Here is a 21,669-nt window from a genome sequence, read left to right as displayed (position 1 = left end):
CTCTCTACCATCTGATAACACTCAATGCCATTTGGAAGTTGGCTATGTAAACCATTCTGCATTATATCCTTTCTTGCAAACTGAGAAAACTAGTATGATCATCTTTGGGTAATGGCCTTCTCTGTATACTAGCTTGAGAAATTGGTTAAATAAGGCAACATTTAGCTACCCTTTTTCCTTGCTTATAAGACAACTCAACTATAAGTCAACCCTACCCTTTTAGAACTTCCAAATGCTACTTTCACTTTGGCCTTTCTATAACCTTCTGTAAAATGTATTCATGTATCGATAAGATCCCACATCCTTAGGTTGATAATGAGGCTAATGCCAGAAACATGCTTTAGCAACTGCAACTGCATTATCGATGGTGACAGCTGAACAAATTTAAGTGTAAAATCATGGCGAATATTGTTGTGTTCTTTTGTATGATGGAAATGCTAGATCAAATCAATAACATAAGCTTCCATTATATTCCATCTATGAATAAAAAAGAGGAGCCACAAAATCAATTCATTGTTACCATATGTTATGATGAGAGATATTGCGTCAAGTTATGGAAGGTTATTGTTTTTTGCCTGATCAAGCAACTGTAGCAGCATAAGAGACAAATCCTAAAGTTGGGAATAGGTTTCTTTTCATCACCACTATACTAAAATGTCTAGAATAGCTAACCTGGTTGGTATTTGGCCTCATATAACTATATTAGAACACTACACTCCTCTCCATCACTTACTTTAATATTTGTCCTCAAATGTTATCCACATACACCTTTCAGAAAAAAGTCTAAAACTGCAACTGAGAGTCAGACTATCATGATCAGGAATTGAACCTTGACTGACTCTCTTTCATTCAGGTGTACATAACATTAGACAAAAGGTCTGGACCAGCTTGGCCGGTTAGTAAGTAACCTCATAAACCTGAACACAGCAATATCATTACAAAATTTCAAGACCAATCTCCATTTGTGGCATGTTTCATGTAATAAAGAACAATAAGCCTATGGACAGCCAATCTAATTCTAAGCCATGCTAGTTGGTGAAGTTAATAATTCACATGCCCACTCATCTTGAAAGTAGCATCTTCAATACCCATATTATGGCTAGAATTGATAAATTAAAGTAATGTTTATGAATTTATGTTGATCAGCGTATACCACTTAGTAACGGGTGTTTAATGATGTTGGTGTCAATACCTGACCAGGCTATCTAATAATAATAATAATAATAATATCACCATCATTGTCATTGTTGTCATCATTTCAGTTTCTGATGGTAACATATTAAGCACAAGTTCATCTGCATGACTATAGTAAACATGCAGTAAAAACAGAAGATAAATAATACAAGTGACATGAATCATAAATTGACATAGAGTACATCGATTCCACAGATAAGATACATAGTATGTGTAAGTGTAAGTGGTGGATCCTTGGCTTTATGATTTTGCGTGTGTGTGAGTGGTTTAAATTTTTAACGTAGCTTTAACAATGATTCAGTCAGGTCGCTATGATGTCTGCAGTGTGACAGCTTACAGTGATGTCTAGCACTGGGGCATCATGCCTCAGACATGTAGCATGATGTCCAACCCAGTCACATTATCCTGACACCAGGTCAACCAGTCCTAACACTGACCTCTTAATGCTGAGCGCCAAGCGAGGCAGCTCTTAGTTCCAGGCTTTAGGATTTTAAATTTTGAATTAAGTTTCATTATCGAATCATCTTTTTAACAATGGTCTATTTGTAGAGGTGAATTTTGCACTTCAAATCCACCTGTAAATAGTGACTTGTCAATAGTAAGTCTGAATTACAGTTTGAAATAGAAACAAGCCAAACTGACAACAAAAAACAGTTTAACATAAATACAATTGTTAAATGGAATATGTCATAAATAAATTAACTACTTATATTTTGTATATGTTAGTGTAATAAATTTGACATAAATCCACAATAATCATCATTATATTATAAATCGTTGAATTCTAGTATAGGGCACATGCAGGAATAAAAATAAATGCCCATATGATCAGAAGAAGAAAAAAAATCAATACTCCCTAGCATGCATGATTGAAAGCACAATAATTAATTTTCAACATCCAAGTCACCAAATAAGTATTGATATCCTCCATTGTTATCTGCTTGTTGTAAACAATGTATGACTCCGATTCCTAATTTTTACTGTCATCTGTGGTTTCTTTGTGGAGAATGAGTTAAGGCTTTGTAAGTGACACTTCGATCATAAATTCAGTGAAATCAATTAAAGGATGCAACTGAAAAGATAACATTTATGCGACATGGTCATGGGGAATTAAAAATAACAACTGTCTCTTAACTAAATATGGGATTCTACTTGGTACTGAATAATGATCAAATCTGAAGTATAATAAAGAAGATGTCAAATGGGGAAATTATTCACTTGTTAACTTTAGAAGTTAAGTGATTATGTTCTGATAAACATGTAGAGATGTATGACTCTACTTTACACTGAACAAGTATCAAATGTGCAGCTTGATCAAAGGATTATCAGCTGAGAAATCAATGGGGATGATGCCTTTACAAGTCAAAGGCTTATATCAGTCCACATGCTTTACTGATAACTTTGGAAATATGACTTGGTATAAAGATTTGGCTTGTGAATAAGGCAAATATACACAAATTAAAACTTTGTGTTGCATTAAACACATTATTTATAGAGCAATTCAAACACTTTGATAAAACATGAGTTATCCAGTGTTACCTATAGGGGTTTAACTGTAAATAACAAGACCAGGTAAAACCAAACAAATATTCAAGTTTTCCAAAATATAAATTTATATTAATAAAATACAGAAGTGAAAATATTAGGAAGAGCTTACACTGTATGAATTCCTAGAATGATAATAATCCTAAAATTTACTATCAGATTCTTACTAATCCAGAAACTGCTTCAAGGTATTCTAAATGAATGTTCTGAAGTACTAATGTTCTACTGTGATAACACTACAAAGTTCAGCAGTTGTTAATCCAAACATTTTTACTTCAGTGTAATCTTTTGAGTATAAAATATCACTTAAATTGTGACATGTTTCATATAAACTAATAGAATTAATTAAATATTAAAGTCCTTAAACGTATTCAAATAATATCAAATGAATGACTGTTTAAAAAAATGATTATCCAGTCTGCCATATTCAATGAAAATAGTGTATCGTAAATAAATCAAGTTCCTCTCTGACTTTTAAATCCAGCATAACTGAATAAGAATGGAATATGTGGTGTATATAGTCATTATTGTAAACATATGCCAAACAATTCAACAGAATCACTATAATTTCTCAAACAATTAAATGATAGTATTTCAAAATAATTCAGGTCATAAACAAACAGTCCTGTTCTGACCTGCATGTCTTATTGAACCAATCAAATGCTCAGGTTGTGTGCGATAGCTATATACAGGGCAAATATACTGAATTCCATGTGCTGTTTATGTCACCTCCATTCATATTTGTGTGGCATTCTTGACTGAAATAGTTCTTGATTTGGCTTCAGCTACTGGCCTTGTTACGATAAAATGCACATGTACTTCATTATATTACTAACTAGCCACTGAATTAAGGAATGTTAAATATAACTGTTATATTCTTAAATAACTTCAGTAAAAACTATATTATAATATAAAAGATAATATATATATATATATATATATATATATATATATATATATATATATACATAACAACACACTTGCACAAAAATATTCTAGCTAGTAACCACCCAGTGTAAACATCACTGATAGACTGACTATTCACTATGTGGTGGGTAATACATAAATTACTATTTTCAGATTATTCAAATCCAAAGAACAGGTATTCTGTAGTGACTAACAAAACTATATTTATAAAACATATTGATTACTGGATGGAAATAGCGGTGTGAAAAAATAACAAATTATTTGACTCAACATTATTTTGCACATACTACGAACATCTAGAGTTTCTAATAATACACTTAGGTTTATTAATTGATTTATATATAAGAAGATCCACTCAGTGCATCGAATAAAATCAGTAAACTGTGTTGACTTATATGTGAGTATAGTACCTGTCTATATAGTACATGCCTGTCCCTGGAGCTCTCAACTAGTAGAATGAAAAAGGATGGATGGGAGGGGCAGAATAACTTTTACAATACAGTAACTTGCCTGGTAATCAAAGTTATTCCAAGGTCTGTTTTATTCCAACTTCAATGTTTTCATCAGCTTTATAAATGTATGTGGTGTCCATAAAATGTATGTACTATGTATAATTCAAAATCATAAAAACAGGTGTCAAGAAAATTGGAATTTTTAAAGTCCAGATATTCAAACTGATGATGATAGAATGAACTAAAGTATGTAAATGATAGAATGAATGTAAGCATGTAAATTTGTTTCTTCTTATAGTCCATTTTAGTCGGGTGTCTCACATGACCCAAATTTACAATGTTATGTCTCTATTCAGTGTTACCATGATCCTACAGTCACATGTCCTGACAAATTTATCATCTAAAATTCCTCTTCTGGTCTGCCTTCAGTTCTGAATCTTCAGAAAAGGATATTATGTGATTACTTCATTTGAAATAATTGAGACAGAAACCTGTTGTCAGAATCCAGTATGTTTACAGTCCATTTTGTCCTGAAAGTATCATAGTTGGAATATCTATAACACTGAAAACTCATCACGCTTAGATGAGTGAAAAACAAATATTAAGACTGAATGTTGCATGGCCAAACTAAATACACTCAAACAAAGATATTATGCACAGTGTTAATCTTTACATTTCAGTTCTTGGGTCAGGTCCATTGCACTTTACAGGGGGAGTACACTGGGAGTTCAGAGCTAAACAGTAAGGTAAACATCAATAAGGTGATTATGTGATTGATTTGTTCAACAACCCCTTAAGTTAACAGTAAACATTTACTTATTTCATGATAATTCCAAATGAATGAATCCTTAACACAATTTATTATGATATAGTAAGCAATATATCGACTTTCATTTATAAATTCTGTTCACAGTTTTATGCTAAGCAAATAAGACTTGAGGGTGAGTATTTCCAAAATAAAACAGTACCCAAAACAACAAATTATTAATCTACATCATGCTTAATTGTTTCCTCTATGTTGATAATAAATATTGTTGTTACCCTGACATCGAATATTTTTGGCCCAGAAAGATGAAGAGTGTTCTTTTACACAATAATTGAAAACCAATCACAAAGCTTTCGACCAGGTCTTTCATATAGCACTAATATTAGTGTTTGTTCTCAAATGAGGCAGTGGTAAACATACCTTCTAGAAATGGTCATAATCATTTAAACAAAGGCAGCATAAACCTAATGTGGTGTTTCAACTAGAGTCTGATCAATGCCCTATTGATATATATATATATATATATATATATATATATATATATATATATATATATATATATATATAGAGAGAGAGAGAGAGAGAGAGAGAGAGAGAGAGACAGACAGACAGACAGACAGACAGACAGACATATTACTCACAATAAACATTCAAGGGGAATGCAATACTTTCTGGAGACTTCATACGCTGGTCCTCAAAAGCTATGCATGTTAAACTGACATTGTTGTCAGTCCTGCTGAGGTTTCTAATTGTCAATATAGTCCCACTTACACCATACTTTGTATCTGCCATTATGTTCACTCCATTTCTCTTCCACTCAGAAAACATTGTCAGGTTATGGTTTGGTTTCTCACTTTTGGACACAGCAGAGCAGTTTAATCTGTACTCCCTTCCTGCTACAGCTTGTTGGGAAAATTCAGTGATTACTGGTGTACTTGGGCTTTCTGTAAAATTATATCACAATTCATTAATATGTTGTTTGACTAATCTTGAAGTAAATTCTAATACTCAAATCATTTTATCTGCATCCAAGCTATCTCTCAATGATGTTGTTTGAAAAATATATATTTTCTCATAAATTCATAATTATTTTAATGACATGACTGGACCTCAGTTGTAAGTATTTAAATGGATCAATATATTCTGAGTTAGGTAAAACATACAATATGTATTGAATGCATAACACATAATGCATATAACAAGAGACTCATGAAGGGATGGAAACTCTTCTGGCTGTAGATAACTATTTGTAAATCCCAATCACAAGTCACCAATCCTACTGAATAAAGTTGCCTAATTAAATTCAATGGATGTTCAAAATAAGATCCAACGCTGATGGTATTTGATGTTCCTGTTGTGGCCTGAAGTGTAATGATGTGCTAACACTCTTTGGAAGAATCACTATAATATAATCCTTGTCTGAATTCACTACACTTTGAGGTTAAAGTCTCTGTCCAAGAATATTATTGAAAAGCACCAGAGAATAATAGTTTGAATAAATAAGTATGGTCTTTTTCATGAACTTAGAGCCAGGATGTATGACAAAAGTTCATTTCTAGAATAATCTGTTACTAAAATTATAACTGAGAATGTGGTAAATGTCAGACAGGCCAGGTATTTTTACAGGGAAATTCAAATAACAATGACCCAGACACTAATAAATATGTTTACTTGTATTGATAATGATCCTCATATTTAACCAACACTTCCATAAAAATATTACCTATGGTTTACCAACATAAAATTATGTGTCTTTAGTCAGGAATATAGTGAACTTTACTTTGGACAAGGTTAAGTCTAAAATACGATTATATATAACATAATAATGGAAAACAAATTAAATATATATAACAACATATTACATGAATTTAGGCACTGTGTTCTTGGTTATTTAAAACAACAGAAGTATGACCATCCTTTCTGGAGAGTTTACATTGGCATCAATTTCATTTGCATCCAAGAACATGCAAAGAGAAGTGCTCAAGTGAAAATTATTATGCAATATAATCATCCCTTTATAAGGTCTAGTGAAAGCCAAGATTTTCAAAATGACTGCCATTTGCATTTGGACTAGATATCACAGTGCATGATAATTAACATTCTGTATGTCACCTCAGTATTTTTTTCATGACCTGACAGATATCATAAACCAGTATTTTAGTGTAATGCCATGTTGTTACAACTTTCAATTTATAAGAAATAACCATAACAACATTGTCAAGGTTGTCACTATGATAGCCATATTTTACTTTAGATCAGCATCAATTTCATTATGTATCAACCAGATATGGTAATGTCTTTTGGTGAAAGCTCCATGTAGTGATGAAATTCAAATTCAGAGACGTAGTGATTAAAAGATTGATGGCCTTGTTTGAGGTGTAGTTAGCACCTCCATATAGTATCATTGCAGACACAATAAATCTTTTAGTGAAGATACCTTGTAGAAGCATCCATTTAGGTGGAAAAATGATTAAAACAAAAACTGTCAAGATTGACAGCTGAAAATTGCTTTTATAGAAGGTTTTGTTTCCTTGTACATAGAAGTTTCCTTGTCTAAAAATAGACTGACAACATGTAATATAGTCATGACATGTATCAAAATCATAATCAAAGCCACATTTGACAGGTATGACTTGTGATTGTGTATGTTGGTGGTCTACCGTTAATTTCTGTCATAATAAAAACTTCTGCCAATGGGATGAAATAGTTTTAAGAGCAATGTATTCTCCTATTAGGAAATCAGATATATCTCCTTTTTTGGAGCAATATATAAAGAAAGCCATTGTTGTGTCATGGATTCATCTCAAGGTATTACTATTTAAGTTATCTCTAATAAAACAAAATAATTAAAGAATGAGTGACCCTTTTATTCATTTAATGCTAAGAATGTAATGTTATTATATACTAAAATACAATTAATATATGATGTATGATTTGTTTTCCTCCAGTTCCTTTGTTACAAAATAAGACAAGAAAATCATTATGTTTAGATTAGAAGAAATGTGTTGTCAAGTCCACTACTAAAATATCAATTAATGGACTGGGGACTGTGGAGTACTACATGCTCATCACAATTATCAAATTTGCCCTTAGCAGGATGTTTTTATTCTTAATAATTACATGTAACAACTCTCTTTCTTTCCTGAAAGAATTTCTGAAGAAGAAAACAACATCTTGATCAAATATCAAAAAGTGTTATTCAAACTTTAGATGTAATAATTATGAACAAGATACACATGTATGACTGGAAAACGTGAAGTAATTGAAAATCAGTCACAAACCATTTCTGAAATAATTCAAAGCAAAATACCTAGAAAACTCAACCTATTCACCAATTTATAAATCCATACTAACTGAGCAAACATTATATAAAATATGGCTGTTAAGATGGACATAACTGTAGTGTGAAAATAGGCATGCTTCCCTTTTGTCTGCCAATCAAGCATGTGCTTTGTTAGACAACAGGTTATTGTAAATGAGTAGCCTATAGGTGCCTGCTGTATAAAGTGTAAGCTATCTTTCAAGTTGCTGCATGTATCTATTAATATATGCTCACATTTAAAATTGGCACAGAAATTATCTTTTTTTTAAATGTCATTGTGTTTGAAGCATCAAAATCAGCTGCGGCATCTTTGGCTGAAAAAGCTGTAGGGGATAAGATCACCGATAAAATGAAAGGTGAACAAACTAGTTAATTGCAAACTATGTCCATCCCAGAGGTGTTATCAGTAATAGTTATGTCAGTTCCAGCTCAATGTATAATAACTGCTACAGCAAAATGAATACTGTCTAAACATGGGCATGAAATCATAAATGACCTGGAATTGGCTAGCCATGTGATAATGGGCATGCCTGCCACAGCTGACTTTACCACCAGCAAAGGTAACTTGAGTAAACTCATTGACAGCCAGCTGGCCACAAGCAGGCTCACCTAACACAGAATGACATCCATGATGACCATAACATGATTATCTCGTGTGTATTAACATTTTTATGTAATGGCATAGTATAAAGAATGTTGTACACAATGTATAATTCAGAATTTTAAACTTTTCTATGAGGATCCCATCAATAAGTCCATACAAATTCAAAGAGTTCCTTGACCAGGATTCTCATTAAATCAACAAACAAGGCTGGAGTGTTTGAATACCAAAATAAGATGCTTTAATCTGTTGCCACATAACAGTTTTATTGAGATCCATGGAAAACTACAGACATTAGTGGTACTGCCAGCCACTTTTGCTGCTGATGTGGACATCACATTGGTCAACAATGGTTGTAGTCTATTTGACTCTGCAATGTACAAACTCAACAACCAAGTCATAGATGAAATTAACAAAGTCCCCATGATTATTGTGATCAAACATCAAGTGATGTTCAATGATAATTTCATTCATAGTACTGCCACTGACATGGTGTTTCAAAGACCAGGCTTTTGTATACATGATTATCAATGTAGCTGCAGTCATATTACCAAACGCTGATCCAGTATTTCCTGCTACTGCTAATAATGTAGGCACCAACAGAAGAGTTACTTACAGTTCATGTCCCTATAAACAATGCAATCAGAGCCATGTTTACTAGGTACAAAAATGCTTATTACAACAATGGATTTGTTACATGACAGGCTCTGGCTGCTTATGGACATCAAATTTGCATTTTTCTCCTGATAAGTTCTTGTTCGGATTTTGTTACAATGTCCACTCGGTTTTTCACAGAGTCAAACACACAATCAAGCTCAAACTGAACAGCCTAACTTTTTATTTCCATCCGTACATGGTGTTGGAGATGGACAATTCCTATTGATAAGGTTTTCATTAAGGTTTCCTAAATTCAGACCATCAGTGGTGCTTGAGAATGAACTTTAAAATCTGTTGATGTTTTCCAAGCCAGTGCATTTTGAGCAGCAACAAGGATTTAGAAACATCCATTACACATTTGCGGAAACTTATATGACATGGCAAATCACCACCAAAGCATGTCAATGTTTACAGTGTTTCAAATAATCAAGAGTTAAATGATATGATTTGTGATCATCTCAACTTATCACAGAACCGTGTCAGAACCAACTATCGGCAGTATCCCGAGAGAGAACTCAAGTGCAATTTACACTAATGCCACCAGGACCTATTCATGTGTGTTCATCATGGCGATGCAAAAATATTAGGACACTGACAATGGTACACAATTATCCATTGAAGAGTTCAGACATTTTTATCTGATTTACAATTTAGATCTTCCCAGACACAATCCTCAAGCGAAAGATCTATGTAGGAAATCGAGATCAAATGGACAGTAGATCCTGTGGCCACCAAAGATGATCCAGCTAATCCTGGTAACATGTTAGTGACAGGTACACATTATCATGCTATGCATTGCTGACCTCTGATTTGTTTTTCATGCTTGATGCGATATTGGGTAACATGACCATAGTCATCCAAGATGACCAGTGATTTAAATCACCATAATTCAATTTTTAATTACCAAAAATGCTGATAAACAACTGAGCAAATTGTAAAATGGCTGCATTATAATCAAAATGAAGTGTGCAGTGTGTAGTAAAAAGAAATCAAAATGTATGTCTGGTACGATGAAGCATGAAGCACATGGTGACTGGTGGGTTTGTACCTGATGCTCCAGGGGGCATCAATCAAATTGTAATCGTTGATGGTTATGGTAAACCCTGTGCAGGAAAATTACCTTGACCATGTGGTGGTTCATGGTTGCCCAGGAATAAATACACATGACCTTATAATCCTCTAGATAAGCAGCTGGAAGTGTCGAAAACCTTATGATGAAGCAGATTCAACCATATGAGACATGATATCTGCTATTGCGATCATACTGAGGACAAATTAGGTTGCTACTGCCTAATGTTAGACAAACTCAAGGTGATTAAACCCAATTGGTAAAGAGAACATATCTATAATGAAGTTGTACATGCCCTCATTGGTACTAAACAAACTTGGTGTCAGTATGACATGCCAAGTCTGGGCTAAAGGAAAGCATAGTCGTGTGGGCAAAAGTAAACATACTCATGTGAGTAAAGAGAAAACAATCACCATCAATAATGAAAAATTAGGAGATGAATTATATGCACCAGCAAGAAAAAACTTTCCTTGGCAAAGAGTGATCACTAACGGAGTGGATAATATTCACACAGCTGATCCTGTAGACATCAGTAAGTTCTCAGAGAATAATGATGGATATAAGTATTTGCTAAATATCATAGATGTATGCAGTGAATTCACATGGAGTACCACTCACAATAATAAAACTGGAGTGGTCATCAGAGATGCATTTTAGTCAGTAGGGATTAAACCAAATAAACTCGGGGTGGATAATGGCAGAGAATTTCATAAAACATTCAAGGAATGGTTATCCTTGAGAGGAATGCATAAGTACTCAAGACATAATCAGGGTAAGTCCATGGAGATTCAACACAGTGTTAAAAGCTAAAACGTGAACATTTGACAAAGTGTGGCACAACGAGGTATATTATAGACATGTTACCTGGGGTCGTGTCAGAGTACTATGACACCAATCATCACAGCATTAAAATTACCCCAACTCAAGCGCGAGAACAAAAACATAAGGTTGCTGTAGTAAACAAGCTTTATTGCCATCTATTTCCTGACAGCAACATCAGCATTCAAGCAAGAATCAAAGGCATTGGAAATGAAAATATTATTGCAAATGAGTAGCCTATAGATGTCATAAAAGAAATACTGCCTGATGTATACAGTGTAAGCTATCTTTCAAGTTGCTGCATGTATCTATTAATATATGCTCACATTTCAAATTGGCACAGAATTCATCTTATTTTTAAATGTCATTTTGTTGGAGAATTTGCACGGATGAATCCAGATTTGTTTAACCAGGGGTTGCTCAATTCCGATGAAGATACAGGTTATATACCAAAGGTCAATCGTGAATATTCCACTAAACTTCATGTGAAGCATAAAGATTATCACCTGAAAACATTGTGTGTGATGATATGATCAGTCCAACGAGTCAGCAGCTGAAGGCACAATTAAGTGCAGAAGTTAACGTGCCAGAATTGGTGCCTAATCTGATGGACAGATGCTGAAACTCAGTACATTAAAAAAATCTCAAATATTACATGGATTTAGGGATGTAGGTGACTTTTATTCAACATGTGCTTAAGTTTAACCAACATTCCTGGCTTAAAATGCATACTGATTTTAATGCCGAAAAATGAAAAGAAGCCAAGTCAGATTTTGAAAGGATCTTTTCAAAACTTACGATAAAAAGCATTTTTGGCAAGACCATGGAAATTATACAAAAGTGTCTCAATGTCGAGTTGGTTACTGATGTGACCAGACAATGATGTTACTTTATGTAAATCATCATTTTTATACAATAATAACAGATCAGAAAGTATCCATTATCACTATAACCATAGGCATTAGTCTAATTCAGTAAACCAGTGTGGTTTTATCTAACATAAATAGTATAGGTAATTATCTCCCCCAGCTTATGATGAAAATCATTTTTAAAATAAAAATAAAAGTAGTCAACTAGTTGTGTTTTATCAGGAGGAAAATATTTGATGATAATTTAGCACCCATCCATAGTAATTGGACAATAATCAAACCAGAAACATATCGATTGCAGATTTACCATGCTGGAGTTATACAAACTCCTGATGTAACGATTTCATTACGGATTCATTAAAAAACAATATGCATGGTTGAATCCAGATCTGTTTAACCAGCGGCTGCTCAATTCTGATGATGATACACATTATATAACAAGGGTCGATCGTGAATATACCACCAAACTTCATGTGAAGGATTAATATTATCCAATACCTCCTGAAAACATTGTGTATGATGATATAATCAGTCCAACGACAACGAGTCAGCAGCTGAAAGTAGAGGAGTGAGCGTGCCAGAATTGGTGCCTAATCTAATTGTCAAATGCTGATACTGTACTCAGTACATGTTTAAAAAATCTCTAATATTACATGGATTTAGGGATGGAGGTGACTTTTATTCAACATGTGCTTAAGTTTAAACAACCTTCCTGGCTTAAAATGTATATCGATTTTAATAATGAAAAATGAAAAGAAGCCAAGTCAGATTTGAAATAATCTTTTTAAAACTTATGTTGAACATAATTTTTTGCAAGACCATGGAAATTATACAAAAGTGTCTCAATGTCAAGTTGGTTAATGATGTGACCAAACAAGATAAAATTAGTCAACTATTCATGTTTTTTCAGGATGAAAATATTTGACGATAATTTAGCAACCATCCAAAGTAAGTGGACAATAATCAGACTAGATAAACCTATCTATTGCAGATTTGCTGTGCTGGAGTTATCCAAACTCCTGATGTAAGGATTTTGTTACGGGTTCATTATAAAACAATATGGCAGCAAAGCAAAGTTACACTTCACCAATACACACTCGCTCTGCTATGAAGTTAAAACGGGAAATACCTATGCAGAATCATACGGAACATGAGAGCTATTCAATTTTTCAAATTATCCTCAGAACAGTGAATAATATCACCTGGATAATAAGAAGGTTATTGGAAAGTTTAAAGATGAGACGTCATCGGTACCCACTGTGGAATTTGTCAGACTGTACAGTAAGATGTATTCCATCAAACTATTCAACTGAAGCATAAAAATATTGTCAAGAAAAAACTCACCCATTAAGATACTTAACAGCATTACAGGGTGGATTACAGAGAACTCCCATGAACACTAAAACATCAATAAATCACACATGCTTGCTCAACAAAATTGGGTTAGTTGTTATGACAATAAATGATGAAATATCCACACTAGTGCATGGCAACATTGACACTGTTGACAAAAAACCAATCGATGCTGGTTTGCTAGCAGAGTTAGGATGATACTAATGGCAAATGTTACTGAAATTATATCAGTGTTGTCAGCATTATCGTAAGAGTTTACAATACTTGGCTGCTCTACCATTGGGGTCACATAAATAAATGTACAACAACCTTTTGACTCGATATCTCTCGCATCACAGATTTTAATGATTTTTCTATCACTCACCACGATTAAATGACTACCCAATGTTATAGAATTGAACATTTCTTAGTAGTTGGTTGGAAAGAAATGTACTATCACAGGATGATACGACTTTATGTAATTCATCATTTTTATATGATAATAACAGATCAGAAAGTATCCATTATCACTATAACCATAGGCAGTAGTCTAATTCAGTAAACCAGAGTGGTTTTATCTAGCATAAATATTATAGGTAGTTATCACCCTTGGCTCTTTACTTCTTCATGCTGCCTTAAGTATAAACTCATAGGCTCACCAGGGAGATCAAAAAGTGTAGCTATATGTCATTTCCTTTTTATTGTCATGTTAATTATGTCTTTTGAATCAAATAAAGGAGGTGGAATAAAAGAAAAGTCAAAAGGCAAGAAAATCCTACAAATTTAAAATCTAGCAGCCCCAGTCATATGTCGGGTGAACTCACTTCATCTGATCAATCGAACACTTATAAATGTTATTGTGTATGTAACATAAACTGCCTTAAATTAACTGACTCTTTCATAACTGTGATCAAAGATAACAAGGCAGCCAAACAAAATGAATACTTCGTAAAATAAAGAGTTTGATTTCACAGATTCAGACCATTGTGGGCAAGCGATTTTTTGATAATTCCTGGACTGGCACTTATAAATATCCTCAAGGATGATAAGAAGATTCATTATTACTTCCAATGAAATCACGACACAATGTTGTACTAATTGAATAATACAAAATATGAGTTTCGACGTATACGATTGTCTCACGAAATAAATCTTGCTTGTTTTTTTTATAAAAAGAATCTTGTCTGGGGGTGTATCAACAGTTAGTCTAGTTCCCTGCTCTGTGGACTCATGATTTGGCAGGATAATATCAAAAAGCACTACGGGAACCAGACTCATCAAGAAAACAAAAAGCAGTGACGTAATACACAGATTTTTTTCGCGTATATATGAAGGTTGTTGAAACCAGTAGGAACGATCTTTCATATGTTGGACATTTTCAAAATAAATGTTATTTAAACAGAATAATGAACAACTTCATTACAAAAAGCACCTTATAAAAAATTATTATCGACGTGATTGTAAAATGAAGATTCAGTCAATAATCAGCCCAGTTCCCTAACGCCACTCCCCACCCCAAAGTTTTCTCGATGTCAAAGCGATTTTTTATTTTTCAATTTTCTGAGGTCCCTCAGTAAATTGCTCTTCGCTTATAGTGTGGTCTATGTATGTGTACCCCGTTGTGCGTGAGTTATCAAGAGAGAGGTGTATAATGTTTTTTTTAAAAAAAAATGGCCATTGATTTATGACAGTTGACAAACGCATGATAAAATCATTTATTATTGATCAAGTCAAGCTTAAATGCATGAAAAATCTAAGACTTTTCATTCCTCTTTGATGCTGATGACCATATTCCAATAGCACACAACAAACCAAAAGTCTTCCATTTAAATACTCCAATATTATAATTAATTTTTGCAAAGTTTCAACTTTCATATAGTTTCTAGAGTGTATGATTGTCTTTCCGCCTTGATGTAGCTATGTTTGAAATCTAATTCTTCCTCTCATGTTTCACTTTCTGTTTGACTTTCATTTCAGCTTTTGTGGGTCTACTAACGTGTACTAGAACAATTTCTTTGGACATTATCATTGCTGTTGCTATCTAAGTGATACTTGGGTAAAGAAATAAGTTATATGTTACATGATATGAACCTACTGATACTTTTAAAAAACTATTAACAAAACTATTTTTAAAAGAATATGTTTACATAAATGGTGTACAAAATTCCTTATTTGACCTAGAACCAGACAGAGATTTAAACTAAGGTCACAAAAATTTCAAGACATAACCATATTTTAAATTTGATTAACTTCCTTGTTACCAATGCTGCTGAAGAGATCCTCTGCTCTGCCTAGCTGCTCGAGACATCACTTAAGATGGGTCTAGGGCAAACTACCAGATCTCAATGCTTTTGTGGGCAAATGATTACTTGTAACCTGATGGTTTGGCTGTATCAGACAATATTATTTTAAACTTACCTTTTAATTCACTGATTTTATATACTGCAAGAGTCCCTCTAAGTAACTGATGTTCTACTGACCAAGATGAATTTCCAGAAATTCACAGTATAAAATCAGTCCTTGGATGAAAGATCAGCACCATTTTCATTTAATACCCAATTAGATACCATCAAAACTCTTTAGGTGAAACCCCATGTAAATATTACTGTACATTCATGACACATAGCTGTAACAAGGTTTTCAAGATGGTTGCCATGGTGACTATTGTGCACAACAGATTGGCACCAATTTCATTTAGAACCCATATGACATCTTAAGATGTAGCTTACTGAAGATCCCATGTTGTTATGACCATCCAATCAGGAAGATATTAAGCAATAACAAGATTTTCAAGATGGCCACTGTAGCAACTATAATGTAAATTTGAGCAGGACCATTTTCATTTAGGATGAACTAGTCATCATAATAGGTCATCTGGTGGAAACACCATGTCGATATGACTTTTCATTCAGCAAGACCATTTTAATTTAGAATGAACTAGACATCATAATAGGTCATCTGGTGGAAACACTATGTCGATATGACTTTTCATTCAGCAAGACCATTTTAATTTAGAATGAACTAGACATCATAATAGGTCATCTGGTGGAAACACCATGTCAATATGACTTTTCATTCATAATATGTCATCTAGTGGAAACACCATGTCAATATAACTTTTCATTCATAATATGTCATCTGGTGGAAACACCATGTCAATATGACTTTTCATTGAGGAGGTGTAGCTATAACAAGATTTTCAGGAAAGTTGCAATGGCAGCAACACTTGATGTCAAATCTGCACAAGTTGCAATTAGAAATATCTGCACAGTATAAAAAGTGTTTAGTGACAACTCCATGTTGAAATGACTATCCATTCAGGAGGGAGAAGTGATAACAAGTTTTTAAAGATGGTTGCTGTTGTGGCCATACTGGATATCCAAGTAATGCCTTGATCATTTTGATTTTTGCAGGGATGAATGTATTGTATGTATGTTTCATGGCAATCCTGAATTATGTCTAATAAGGTAATATCCTACGGGGTAGGTGTGTTATACATGTGTGTGCTAATTAAAGCATGTGAGTGAATTATGTCTAATAAGGTAATATCCTACAGGTTGGGAGTTACAGAGATAACAAACTTGTGCAAATGGATAGACTGATTTACAGTGGACAACATATCACAAACCATCTCATAAGCTGTTCTTGGGGCAAAAAATCCCATATACTTTGCAACAAACACTTATGAAAGCTGTGGCATTATAACCAGAAAAGGAACTGTATGTAGCTGATATAGTGAAACTGAAGAAGATTTTGATGAAGAACTTCACTATGGTGCTGATAGGATTATTTTCTTACAAAATAAAAGAGATAATTCATTAAATAGATAAAGTTGTCAAATTATTTGTTCTGCATGGCTGCCTGAAGCTAGGAGACAGACTGGAACTTCAGGGATGAACTATTTATGCAATGTCATATTAAATGAAACTAAAAATACTGCATATGTGGAAATGATAGAAAGATTGATAATAAGCTAAACAAAAGGATCAAAATGTGTTGCCATTGAGCACAGGGTTTTATTTTCTGGCTAGTGGTGTCTCAGGCCACAGCAAATGCAATATCGCAATGAGATGTTTGTCAGGACAAATGTATGCAAAATAACAATGAAACCTTGCTGCCTTCGAAATATCTGTCAGCTAATAGAACACAGTTTGCATGGCAAAGAATACTGCTTGGATTATTGACTAATAATGACATGCACAAGATTTGCACCCTGCTCAAGTTGGCAACTAGGTTAGAATGATGACTGGAGATTCATTGAAACTGGGTCTTATCAGTGGGTAATATGATACACACTGTACATCATTGTGGAGTGAGGACAGGAGATTCATTGAAACTGGGTCTTATTGATGGGGAATATGATACACTCTGTACATCATTGTGGAGTGAGGACCGGAGATTCATTGAAACTGGGTCTTATTGATGGGGAATATGATACACACTGTTCATCATTGCGGAGTCAGATGCAGACTCTTGTAAGAGAAATATATGTCATTTAATAAAGATCAAGATGAATATGTTGATGATGAAACTCACTCAAAATTTGCATTGCAAGAAAATTAAATGTAGACATCGGATAATAAGGGAACAGCAAAAGATTACAGCAATGGATCAACCCACCACCACCGTTCTGAAACAAATTCAAATCTATTTGCATTCACACAACATTCTGGGGAACAATGATATATAGTAGACAGACATTAATACCATTCCATAACATGCAAGAAGACAATCAATAATACCAACATTTACCCACCTAAAGCTTCAATTTATATAACTATTGTCTATCAAGATACAAATGTATGCAGTATTGGCACTACACAGAAACTAAGGACCAATTTTAGGAAATAATGTACACTTGGTAATAATATATACAAACCTGCAACAACAATATATAATTTTCCACCAATCACATCTGTGCTTGCTTTGATAACAATATATATAATATTCACCAAATAAATTAAACAAGATATGTATATACAAACCTGCAATAACAAGATACTGTTCCCCAGCAATCACATTTCCAGCTCCTCCTTTGGAAACAACATACTGGTACATTCCAGCACTCTCTTTTCTCAAATTTGACAACGTGAAGGACACAAATCCTTCTGAAATATTGCCTGTGTATGTAACATCAGGAGCAGTGTATGATGGATTGGCCTGTCCAGGAAAGAAATCTAGAATAATGACATCATTCGGATCCTTCAGATTTCTGTTGGTATTTATATCTCTGTCAGTTACTGTAATGTTCATGTTGACCACTCCTCCAACTACACCAACAGCTGGTCTACCTGCATGTATAAACATCAGATTTTATAGAGTTTGTGAAATAAAGGGTATAAGACTAATATAAACACAATTTGATACATGATTTTCCAAAAGCTATGCTCTCATAAAAGAAATAAAGTCTAGAAAATCTTAAATCCTGTTCATCTTTAAAACCAAAAACAGATTGTAATCAGTAATTACATAGTTTACCTCTAATTTATCTAGTCACCATTAGTTACTGTAAATATTTTCTTTCAGAAATACATTCAGCCTAAAGCAATCCTAACAGCTTTCCAAACTAAACATCTTTTTCCACTGGGTTGGAGACTTAAATAACTATTATTAGAATTATGAACTACTGTTAGGGTAGGATGGTTCATTATGTTAGGTTGATAGGGCAATGAGTCACACATTTTGCCGTTACAAACACACACAACTTTAACAAAATGCATTCCTATTTTGTTGTACCAATGATGGAAGGTTAAATAAGACATTAGTAAAAGACTTGCTGAAGGCTGTTCTCATTATATCATTCCAGGATAAGGATTCTAATAAGCCCAAAAAGTAGCAATCACTCTAACTTCATGGGCTAAATTCTCATAAGAAGGTCACTTGTTTGAGGAGATACCTTAATACCCTAACTGGACAAGGCATCTATCTTTACCATCCCATAAAAGACACAACTGTGGCTGGGATCTTGACTGTTGCTGGGATCTTGAGAGAAAGTTAGCTACTGAAGTGACCTTATGCAGTGACTATATTTAAGCACAATGTTTCAAAACAAAAATAAATTTGTGTCAAACTGCTAACATAAAACTTTACTCTGTAAATGGCAAATTGTATAACATTTATATCTGATTGCATAGCTTATTAAACAAAGTGAAAACACTTCACCTAGCATTGTAAAATCAACAGAACACTCTACACACTGCACCCCTCCCCTTTTGTGGCAACAATTACATTATCTGAAAGAGAGTGTGTTTAGCATCCAATGAAAGTCACTGAGGTATACAAATGGTATTCATTTTACTAATGGTATCCACAGATAGCATCATACTTTTGCAGTTATATAAGTGTTAATTGTACATGCCTATGTGATATCATTGTGACAGGGATTGTTATTCTCTAAAGGATTCACAGTACTAACTCTGCTACCATAGTAAATATATGCAAATACCATGATATTACAAATTTAATAACTTTAAAAATCTGAAGGTTGATGATAAAACTTATATTTATCAGTATAGACTATAATGTATCCTTGATCACGGCTTGTGTGTTGTCAGTATAGACTATAAAGTATCCTTGATGACAGCTTGTGTGTTGTCAGTATAGAATATAATGTATCCTTGATGACAGCTTGTGTGTTGTCAGTATAGACTATAATGTATCCTTGATGACAGCTTGTGTGTTGTCAGTATAGACTATAAAGTATCCTTGATGACAGCTTGTGTGTTGTCAGTATAGACTATAATGTATCCTTGATGACAGCTTGTGTGTTGTCAGTATAGACTATAATGTATCCTTGATGACAGCATGTGTGTTGTCAGTATAGACTATAATGTATCCTTGATGACAGCTTGTGTTGTCAGTATAGACTATAATGTATCCTTGATGATAGCTTGTGTGTTGTCAGTATAGACTATAATGTATCAATGATGACATCTTGTGTTTTGAGAAAAACATATCTGCCATAGCATTGTCTAGATCCACATGTGTTTGAAACATGTTTTTAATTCCACACCAAAGAGTCAGGTGCTAAATTCAATAATCAGCTTTCAGAACTCATGTCTGTTAAAGGACTAAAATTCCATCAATAAAGCAAGTCTCTATTGCATTCAATTACAAATAAGATAAGCACAAAATATACTATTCTTTTCACTAAAATTGAACTTTCATTATCAATCAATCCTGACCAGCCATATCCCACATAAATGCTATTTTATTCTTGCACAATTGTAGACTGGTTCCCATTCTTCCATATATTAAATACCAATTTTGAATCCTGATAACTGGTTCAGTAACACTGTTTAGAATGTTGTGTACTTTGTTATAAAATTTCACTTGAAATTGTTTTCTCTACCCTTCATGTCAAACATTTGGACTTCCATAGATAATATAAGTCAAACTTCCATGATTTGTAAAAAAAGAAGGTTGGTTTTTGAATCCTGTAAATAGCACACAAGAATATGTTTACATATTCTAACAACTATGGCTGTTATCATAGAAGCTGGAATGATCATGATTCCATGTAAACATCAAAGATGTACGTCTCAGAAGGATAACTTTTGATATTGTTTGAAATCTTTTCATAACTGGTAGTGAGAGTCATTATGTTTAAGTTATGAAATAACATTGACTTTTATCCCCATGCATATTTTAGAAAGGTGGCAATTACATCCTCCTGCCAGTATGTCTGTCCTTCAATTAGTAATGTAGTGTATATCCTACAATATTAACAACGTGTGAAACTTTGGAATATTATTGAGTATAGTACTGAAATGTACACAGTGGTTTCAAATGGATGGTTATTTTGTTATAAACATAATCTAAATATCTGAAATATTGTAGGTGGAAATCCAAAAAAGTTTGCTTGTGTCAGCTTGAATGCCATGGCTATGACATACGCATTGGGCTTTTGGGTTACACTCTCTGGTCTTGCCCAGGGATGGTGCCTGTGGGTATGCTTCCCCTGGGTCATAATTTGGAAACTGTTGAAATCCCCAGTATATATATGAAAGCTGTGACATTATAACCTGAAGCTGTGGAATTATAACCAGAAAAGGAATTGTATGTACTTGATATACTGAAGCTAAGAAGGTTTTGATGAAGAACTTGAATTTACTAT

The 21,669-nt window shown here is 33.6% G+C and overlaps 1 protein-coding gene across 2 annotated transcripts in view; it reads right to left on the bottom strand.

Annotated features, from left to right (window-relative positions):
* LOC149772628 (cell adhesion molecule CEACAM5-like) overlaps positions 1-21,669 on the bottom strand; it is an 89,061-nt gene that overhangs the window by 49,905 nt on the left and 17,487 nt on the right. For both annotated transcript variants that reach the window (XR_016417659.1, XM_089947569.1), the window contains exons 3-4: positions 18,539-18,844; positions 5,526-5,828 (exon numbers count right to left, since the gene is read on the bottom strand). Coding sequence is in view for 1 of the 2 variants with exons in the window: in XM_089947569.1 (XP_089803695.1) it covers positions 5,526-5,828; positions 18,539-18,844 (609 nt within the window). In the remaining variant the exon portion in view is untranslated. The remainder of the gene's footprint in view (positions 1-5,525; positions 5,829-18,538; positions 18,845-21,669) is intronic.

The sequence above is a fragment of the Sinohyriopsis cumingii genome, unplaced genomic scaffold (genome assembly GCF_028554795.1).
Source record: "Sinohyriopsis cumingii isolate HCF-2022 unplaced genomic scaffold, ASM2855479v2 utg001339l, whole genome shotgun sequence".
Taxonomy (NCBI): Eukaryota; Metazoa; Mollusca; class Bivalvia; order Unionida; family Unionidae; genus Sinohyriopsis; species Sinohyriopsis cumingii.
The sequence above is the reverse complement of the archived record's forward strand: the minus strand, read 5'-3'. Positions and strand labels throughout refer to the sequence as shown.